This window comes from Camellia sinensis, chromosome 5 (assembly GCF_055761805.1).
Source record: "Camellia sinensis isolate YWXY chromosome 5, ASM5576180v1, whole genome shotgun sequence".
NCBI lineage: Eukaryota > Viridiplantae > Streptophyta > Magnoliopsida > Ericales > Theaceae > Camellia > Camellia sinensis.
Genome location: NC_138965.1, coordinates 101,935,836 through 101,946,007, shown reverse-complemented (window position 1 = coordinate 101,946,007; position 10,172 = coordinate 101,935,836). Strand labels below are relative to the sequence as shown.

Genomic DNA, 10,172 nt, shown 5'->3' with positions numbered 1-10,172 from the left:
AATATATAATTTTCATAACATGAAAACGAAACATGTACTCAAAGTTACGAAAATCAGATATAAATCTTTATTTTTCTCAAAATTCGGCCGCCCGATTTTTGTAAAACTTTGCAGATATAATCGAAATAATATAAACTACAACACATAAGAAATTCAGGACGATTAGAGATGGTTTGAAAAATATCAATTTTATGCACAAATCATACCTATACATATATTCATGCACAAATAATACGAAAATATCCAATAATGGCTCTGATACCAATGTATGAATATTTATACACAACGGATTAACGGATTCAATCCATACCTTTTACGTTCAAACCGAATCCATGGATCATGTAGGTGAATCACGTGTCTCCATTAACGTTTTTAAATAATTCCCAACAGTGGGATTGAACTACTAGAGAACTATCCAAGAGATGAGATTGTAAGTTATTCACTCTTATCCCTAAGATAAGGTGACTTGAAAATCAAACTGATGAGGTCACTACATAGGTTATGAGTCGTGCCACCATGAGCTCACAAATCCACGTCTGAAACTGACCTAATTTCCAATACTTTCATTAGGAAATGCTTGCCACAATTCTCTGCCAATTTGCTAACAAATTTGATTTTAATATGAAAAATGTTTGAGTCTTAAAAAACTCTCATAGTTTTATTCATAATGATATGTGATGATAATGTTAATTTTTAATTTATTACACATTAAAATTTCAATTCTCTTATTATATTATTGTGACTGAATTTAAAAATCAAATATGTAAGTTTTTAATATTACTTTTTAATAATTTCAATTGTATCCCTTACATGCATGTCACGTGGCCAAGGACAAGAGATAGCGTTAATATCATCATGTCTCAGCCAACTAATCCAATTCATTACTAGTCTAGCCGTATAATATATATACATGTCCCATCAATCTCATAATGGAAACGACTCCTTCACGTTTATCACACACACTATTTGCAATTCAATGCGATGTTTGCTTTTGTGGCCACCAAAAGTCTCACTAACTAACTTATTTATTTATTTATTTATTTATTTATATATATAATTTTATTTTATTTTTATTGACGAAATTCAGTGATTAATTATTAATTGTTAGATTAACATTTATAGAAGTTAACCTTCACATCTTTACAATGTACCAAGTGCTTGCCTCCTACTCTCCCTACGGAGAGTTAAACTCATAATTTCCATTGAAATTAATCCCTTAAAAAATCATAGTAGCCAACTAAATCTCACTATCTACTAAACATGTGAAGTGTAGTGTTATAAGGTAAAGGTAAAAGTAAAAGTAAAAAAGTTTTAGAAAAATTACATTGATTTTTTCTACAATTTATAGAAGATATAGTAAATTTTTTAATTTTGATATAATTATATTGAACTCTTTTAAAATTTGAATTCACATGACAGATTGTTATATTTTTATTAATAATTTGTTAGTTATATGAAGGAAAAATAATTTTATCATCTACACACACATATATATATTATTTATTAATATATTTTTCATATTATTTGCGTTAGTTTTAATTTTTTTTAACTCTATTAAAAGGGAAGTCAGTATAATTATGATAAAATTGTAAGTCTACTGGTGTTTTTTTTTTTTTTTTTTTTTTAAATCTTATTGAAGGTGAGTGTAATTTTACCGAAAGTTAATAGTAGTATTTTTTTTTTTAATTAGGACTGTAAGAGGCACTTATTACTAAGTTTGAAATAATATTTATATATTTTTTAATGAAAATTCATGTTATAAAAAAGGAAATAGTTTTAATGTTTGGTTGGGTTAGAAAAAGTGGGGATAAGTGAAAAGGACAAGGTAAAATTACGATAAAATGGAGAACAAAGGATATTTGCAAAGTAATGGGATGTTTTTTAAAATTACAAAAGTATAAAATTTTGAAAGTAACTGCAATAAGGTGGAATCTTTTGATTGAAGAATTTATTTGGAGAAAATTACCCCATATCTCTTCCTTTCCACCTCTTTCTTCATTCACTCTGCAAGACTCCACCCATTGTCTAGTGCCAAAACCGCAACATCCATGGTCACCCTATGCCCTCTTGTTAGTGCCATCGTCGCTAGCGGCCATTGTCATAGCTTTTCCCACCATGACCAACTGTTCCTCGCCATTCCTACTATCACTGTCACATTCCCTACCACCCTTTGTTGCTCTCTCGCCATCAACAACCATGTCCTTCCTTCCCAACAACCCCTTCATCCAAAAACTAGCCACCCACAAACCTATTAGCCCCTCTTTGTTGCGATCCCAAAATCTCTTATCCTCGCTAGTGCAAAATTTGTTTGGTATAAGTGCAAATGTGACATATGCTCTAGCAAGTGCAATCTAGGTTTACACACAAGTTGTACTTTCACTTGGCATATGTTACACTTACACTTGCACCAAATTTCATAAATAAAATAAAATAAAATAAAATAAAAATTGAGAAATAAAAATCAAACAAGAAAATCGTGTTGAAATTTGGAAAAAAAGGGGTCCAAACTCATCTGTCTTCAAAAATTATGGAATTAATGATGAATAGGTATGTATAACTCCCCCCTAAACAGTTTTTGAAAATTTCTTACTATTTGACCTAAAAAATCTTCAAAGAAAATAAATAGAAGTAGAAACAGATCTAACTAGTTATGTCAAGTTTCAAAAAAAATGATTTTTTAAAAATTTTTTTTTTTCACAATTTAATATTCAATATTGATATTGTTTGAAAAATCTTGAAAAAAATAAAAATAATACTATAAATTTTATTTAAAAAAAAAAATGTAAAACTAAAATTACAACATTTTGAAGTTTAAAAAATGAAAATATACAAAAAGAAAAAGAAAAAGAGTTTCCACGTGAAACATGGGTTTGGTAGTCTAATAATAATATGTTCTTATCATATGAGACAAATTGATGGTGGGTTCACACACAACAAACTGACTTTTTATTAATTATTTTGCATGGTAAAAAATCATTCTTTATCATCCACTTCTTCCATACATAGGACTGGTTAAAGTATTGGAATGTGATATAATTTAGTCTTTCATTAGAGAGTATTAATATTAACAAAAAAAAAATTTAAATTAAATTAAATGTACAAAACTAGATTACATATTCAGACAAACTGTAATTGTTTTTATGATTGAATTATGTGTACATACAAGAGATAATTCATGTTTAGGTAAGGAGGTATCTAGTTTCTAAGGAAGTTATTGGGAAAACTGATAAATTGCCCTTTCAATTTGTTCTTAATTATTTTCAATGGTGGTTGTTGTTGTCATTAGTTATTTTCTATGTGAAAGGTAGTGTTTTTTTTGTCCGCATCTTACCCCTCAGGAAAATTAAAAAATGAAAGGAAAAGGAAAGTTGAGGAAAGGTCATTATCGTAAGTGAGTATAAATGATATATATATATATATATATTAATTCTATTATAAAAAACTTATACTTGAGTTGGTATAGGGGAGTGGGATACAAAATAGAGGATTAAGAAAAATTCAAACTAATTAATTAAATTATAAAATTGATCGGATTTTGCCAATCTTTTCTCATAATTTCACCCCAATCCAAACGTGAGACATGATACATAATTTAGAGAGATTGATAATCTTAATACTAATAGCCTTTAGATATGCTAATCTAATCTAATTTAGTCTGTCCACACAAACATGACCGTATAATAAATCATATCCCTTATATGTGAGTGAGGCCTACAGGTTACAGTGACGCCACTCCTATGTAAAAAGAAGTAATATAATATATATATAATTTATATCAAGGAAAATATTTGAGATCCTTTAAAATTTTATTGTAATTTAATCTAAAATGATATGATATATTATGTATCAATTTTTTATTTGTTCAAAATTTAACCATGTAAGGTTCTTTACCACATCATTGTGAATGAATTATAAGACTTAAATTGTAGGCCTAGCATTTCTCAAATTTTATATTTTAAACTTTTTACATGGTTGATTTTGTACTGTTTATTTGTTCTATTTTGGTGAAGGGTGGTGCTTTTTATGTTATTGGAGCATAAAAAAAAATGTGAGCAAATGAAAAAAAAAAAAAAAAACCCTTACTATTAGATGGCCAAAGAATATAAAATTTATAGGAACTGCTATTGTGTGCACTCTTAGAAATTGGTATACATATGCACTATACCACAAAATATGTAATATAACCATTGCGTTCTATAATTTTATTTTGATTGGCAAAAAAAAAAAAAAGAAAAAAACTTTATTGATGACAATAAAAGGTACAAGATGTACACACAAATACATCAAAAACATCAATAAAGAGAAGAGGGTGCACAAAGTAGCACTATGAGCTAGATCATCCCAATTATGTTGGCACCAAAAAGCCCATCTTATCATATGCTAAGCACTTTCAAAAAGAAGCAACAACCAAGAAAGACAACAAAGAAATGATGAGCATATCACAATGGTAGAACACACTAGCTCAATCACCATTCCTGATGCAAAACAGGACCAATATTGATGGAACAGGGCAGCATAGCTCAATTTGTTTTGTAAACCAGATCATTCACAAAAACAGATAACAAATCATACACATCATTCCTGATGCAAAACAGATAAACACTCAAAACAGATACACACTCAACCACCATTCCTGAGATAAAACTTGACCAGCTGCAAATTGTAAACCAGATCATTCACAGAAACCTCCACAGGTAATGGCGAGGCCTTGACCCACAAAGTTACTCTAACTTTCACAATTTCACATAAAGCTTCAAAGTCTGGTTGAGATCCATTGAAAACACACTCATTTCTATGCCTCTATGTAGACCAAAGAGTTGCCAAATAGAGGATCATCCAGATTTTCTTCTCGAATTTTTTCATTCTACAACCATACAACCACTACAATAGCCCATCTACAGAACCTGGCAAGACCCGCTAAAAACCCCACCATCTTACGATGTTTGACCACAACCTCTAAATAAAAGGACATAAAAGAAGAATATGCTTCACAGTTTCAACTTCATTACGACAGAAAACACAGTCAATATTAACACTTCCATCAAGTATTCCAATTCTATGGAGGAAACAAGAAGTTTTAACCTTACCAAGCCATGACAACCACCCAAAAAATTGCACTTTGAGAGGAGCAAAATTATTCCACATAGAGCCTACCATTTCCAGAACAGGACCAAGAAGTGATTCACTACATTTATAAACTGATGCTACACTAAATAGTCCAAATGAATATGTAGCCCATTTCAATTCATCTGGTTTATCAATACAAAGAGTTGGTGTACTCCTAAGCAAACATACTAATCTATGGACTTCCTCCTCCTCCCAGGCCAGTAGATTTCTTCTGAACTCTAGGTTCCAATCATCAGTTGCACCCCTTCTCTAAAAAAACACCATTACGACCCCATGCTTGTCATTAGATAGAGAGAAAAGTCTAGGGAATTCCTCCTTAAAACAGACATTACCAGTCCACTTGTCCAGCCGAAAGTGTGCTCTTCTCCCATCCCCCAAAGCAATCTGAGAATTATGAATATAGAAATTGTGCAAGTTTGGATTAAACAGAACTACATTAAATTACATTAATTATATCAGTCCAGAGCTTAGATCCTCTGAGTTACTCTAAGGCCATTTGACACCACCTTTGCCCTATTAATTAAGTTTAATTCCTTGGCCCTGCTCAGCAATATATTAAGTCCCTCTGCTACAATATTGAATAAAATTGGTGACAATGGATCTCCTTGTTTAAGGCCCCTTTGTGGGCAAAATTAAGATGTTAGTGACCCATTAACCAAAATAGAGATCTTAGCAGATGATACACAAGCTTTCATCCAACGCATCTATCTAGATCCAAAGCTAGACTTTGATAACATGTTAAAAAGAACAGTGGTGCCACATGCACCAATTAGTGTACTAACTAGTGTACCAACACTAGTTATAGCATTATTATTGATCCCACTCATTAATTACATTACAAATACCAAAAATCTCTTAAATTATGCCACATCATCAATTGGTGCACTAGTTAGTACATAATTTGGTGCATATAGCATTATTCTAAAAAGAAACTCCCAATTAATTGAGTCATAGGCCTTTTCAAAATCCAATTTAAGTACCAAACCTTTCTTATTGGATCTTTTCCACCCATCAACAATTTCATTAGCTATTAGAATCCCATCCAGAATATTCCAACCACCTAGAAAAGCTGAGTGAACCTCACTAATAATCTTGGGCATCACCTGTTTCATCCTGTTTGATAACACCTTTGCTACAATTTTATACAAGGAACCAACTAGACTAATTGGCCTATACTCATCCAAACAAGAGGGGCTATCAATTTTAGGAATTAAAGCAATGAAGGAATTACTCATCCAAAAAAGCCATGTTGAATCCATCAGGCCCAGGTGCTTTATTACCTTTACAGTTCTTGATTAAATTACTAATTTCCTCCTCAGTAAACTCTACCTCCAATTGTTCCACAACATGAGGTCCTCCAATGTTCTTGAAATGACCAGATAATTTAGGTTTGTGCTTTCAAGACTCAGAGAAATGCTGTAAAGAGTGAGCCTTCACCCCAGCTTTTATTTTCACAGGCTCCTCAGTCATTGAGCCGTTCACAGCAATGGAGCACAGAGAGTTCCTACTATTCTTGCTACAAGCCATAATATGAAAATACCTTGTATTTCCATCCCCTTTAAGTGCCCAATTCATTCTGGATTTCTATAGTCTGTCACGACCTAAACCCGCCCCTATAAGTTTAGCGTTGTAACCTGCCAGTTATCCTAGATTACCTTCGGCCTCAAAGATAAAACTTCAAAATATTTAAATTATATTGGGGCCTAAAGCGGAAGCAAAACAAAAATAACAATGTCCATTGAGCTTGTGCATACATGATGACTAAAATAATTAAAACATTTAAACACAATAATAAATTTATATACAAATCTTATATATCTCACACACATATACATTTAAGACTCAGCAAGATTCAAAGCTCTGACAAAGCTAAGGGATAATTTTCTTGGCTCTGCACAAGCCTAACTCGCCCTATTCCGGAAGCTCTTCAAAAGGCTGACACTGGTAGACTCCGAGGCTTCCTCTATCCTTGTTGCTTAGTTTGCTCACCGACATATACATATAAATAGTGAGCTAAAGCCCAGCGAGTAATAACAAAATAAAGAGGTTAAATGAATGGAGTTCAATGATAATACAAAAACCTATTTTACAATTTTGAAACGATTCTTAAATCATTTTCGAATGGAGGCATTTGCCATAATATATCAAATTTATAACGAAACATTTTCCATACCAAATCCCTTACCAAAACATATATTTCATTTTCCGAAACAATCTATTTCAATAGGCAAAACAATTCAATTAGCCATCACATCAATCCCTTGCAATATTAAAAACCATTATGCGATAGCATTTTCATTAATTTATAAACTTCATCATTAAGATCTTTCAATGTCAAATTATGTGGTACATCCATGAAGTAATAACGAACCATATGTCACAATCCAAAAGCCATGGTATTGTTACCTCCAGGCAAGGGCCTATAGCTATGGTATTGTTACCCCCAAGCAAGGGCCTAACCTTGGTACTATTACCCCCAGGCAAGGGCCTATAGCCATGGTGTTGCTACCCCCAGGCAAGGGCCTATAGCCATGGTACAATTACTCCCAGGCAAGGGCCTATAGCCGTGGTACTATTATCCCCAGGCAAGGGCCTATAGCCATGGTATTGTTACCCCCAAGCAAGAGCCTATAGCCATGGTACTATTACCCCCAAGCAAGGGCCTATATTCAATGGATGCCACAATATTGTTTCAAAACAGAACTTCATTCATTAAAGGACATAACATTTCAGCAAGCCATGATGTCAATTATCGAATCATTTTAAGAATTCATTCAATCAATCACATATCTATTTTGATAGCAATAACATTTTCAAAAGTAAAAATAGTTTGAACATATCTTTATAAGGTTATTACTCACAGTGGGTTAAGTCGATATAAGGCCTCGGACGTCCACCTATACAAATCACACAACAAAGATACAGTAGAAGCACTATTCAATATTCATTTCATATTATAGCATGATTTACAATATCCATAATAATGGTTTAATCCATAATTTTTATATAATTTTCAAACACTTCCAAAAATTCAATTAAACTTGTATATATATAATTCAACCCCTCAATTTCATGATTCTACTTTCAATTTGGGTAAAATCATTAATTATCATCATGAATTAACTTTAGGGTTTTCAAGAAAAAATTAACGTTTTCTAGAAAAATTGGAACTTCTCACACCACTACTTTTAATTCCAAATTTTCCCTTGATTATACACCTAAGGTTCATAATCCACAAGCTTAATCCTACACTTGAACCCTAACATTTCAAACCCTAAACCCCCAAATTCCATGATATAACTCTATATGCTCAAAAACATAGATTTTGCATTTATATAATCAAAATATCACAAATCTATCTATTGAAGAAGAACTAGGACCCTTACCTGGAGAATTAATCAAGAAAGCAAAGCTCCAAGAAGAATCCTTCGCAAATCCAAAATCCAATCGGTTGAAAATGTTGAACTTCAAGCCTCTTCACTCTCTTGTAAGGGATCTTGTCCAAATCTTAGAAGGATGGAGAGTATTTGGGGTAAAAAACCTAGGGTTTTTGGACCTAGGGTGAGAGGAAGGAGGAAAGAAATGGAAAATGCAAACAATGATCTAGAAATGTGCCTTTAAACTTGCTGAACTCGCGCAGTCTGCTTGAGCGTCGCTTTTCCCGCTCGAGCGTACCTGCTTCCAACACAGATTTGAAAACTTCAAACGGGCGTAACTCTCTCATTCGGACTTCGTTCTAGGTCGCTCTTGTGTCCAAATTGAAGCCCCGAAAACAAGATTTCCAATGGTTCAAGCCTCACATCCAAATTCAAAGTGTGGAAAAATAAAAGGGCAAAAGAGTGACGGCTGTTCGTAGGAAAAATTATCCAAATTAAATTCTTGGTTCACTCTTACTTTACCATTATGTTGCCACTTCAATCAATATCCCAAAATAACATAGGGAGGTTCCAAATACACTAATAAAAAGTCAAGGGCAATCTCACTTTCCACGCTCGAGCGTCGCTTTCAACGCTCGAGCAGGCAGACCAACAAAGCCGTCCACTCGAGCGACCACTCCTACGTTCGAACGGGAATTCGCAACTCTCAGAATTTCGGACAGACTGCAAAAATGCTGGGAGCCTCTCAAGTCCGCTCGAGTGAAGGTAAAAATTTCTGGATCGTTACAATCTTCCCTCCTTAAGAAATTTCGTTTTAAAAATTGCATCTGTTCCAACAAAAATTGCAACAACCTTATACTAACCAATTTCTTAACAACTCCTAGTCCAACAAATAAAGCATGAAAGCACCCATATATATATATATCCACCAAACCTAACAACTTCCAATTACACCTTACCTCAATTCCAAACCCAAAATGCAAAGTGTCACAATCTTTCTTCCTTAAGAAATTTTGTCCTCGAAATGAAGAAAACCAAACAAAAGGAAACTCAAACATGAACGGAAACACGCCCTTTAATGTTCAAAACTGGATCCACACTCGAAACAAATTCTCAATTTTTGATTTGATACCTCAGTGTTCCGAAGATACCCAAATGAGAAAAATTACAAGGAAGAGGTCACGATTACCTTTCGATCAACACCAAGTCAACACAAGCAAAACAAATAACACATTGTATTGCATGATTCAATACCACAATTCTCAATTGCATTTCCATTAACAGCGTTATCTAATTCTTTATCCCCCTTGAACGTAAAAGTAAAATAGAGAAAAATCATTCGTTAACATATTTCAGTCTTTAACACTTAATTTTATCGTTCCATCCCATGCCACATACAAGGAAAATAGATCTTCGTTTTCCATATTGATCTCAACATTTTCCCAGTGAATTCCAACCATCACCAAATAACCTCCGCCACCCATCCGGTGACATTGCAACATGATTTCCATACATACTTGTGTTAATAACGAACAAAAACAACTACAATGCATCAAAAAGGGTAACATCGCACATATGGCTTCTCGCAAGTGGGGAGTCTCCCTATCATTACAAATGCCTACACTTATATCAACATTCAATATATATATATATACATTGGCACAAGTG

General features: G+C 33.1%; 1 protein-coding gene across 1 annotated transcript; it reads right to left on the bottom strand.

Annotated features, from left to right (window-relative positions):
- Positions 1-2,057: 2,057 nt before the first annotated feature.
- On the bottom strand, positions 2,058-6,702 carry LOC145791572 (uncharacterized). The gene is made up of 4 exons (XM_082871937.1): positions 6,583-6,702; positions 6,359-6,492; positions 6,108-6,240; positions 2,058-2,351 (listed from the first exon to the last, which is right to left on the bottom strand). The coding sequence occupies exons 1-4, from the start codon at positions 6,700-6,702 to the stop codon at positions 2,058-2,060; spliced, it is 681 nt and encodes a 226-aa protein (XP_082728063.1).
- Between the last annotated feature and the right edge of the window lie 3,470 nt (positions 6,703-10,172).

Excerpts from the sequence above, each read along its gene's own strand:
- LOC145791572 (XM_082871937.1), bottom strand. The coding sequence starts at position 6,702 with ATGAATTGGGCACTTAAAGGGGATGGAAATACAAGGTATTTTCATATT. Across the intron at positions 6,493-6,582 it reads GCTCAATGACTGAGGAGCCT|AACATTGGAGGACCTCATGT; the intron begins GTGAAAATAAAA and ends GGTCATTTCAAG. Across the intron at positions 6,241-6,358 it reads AACATGGCTTTTTTGGATGA|GATGAAACAGGTGATGCCCA; the intron begins GTAATTCCTTCA and ends GTTATCAAACAG.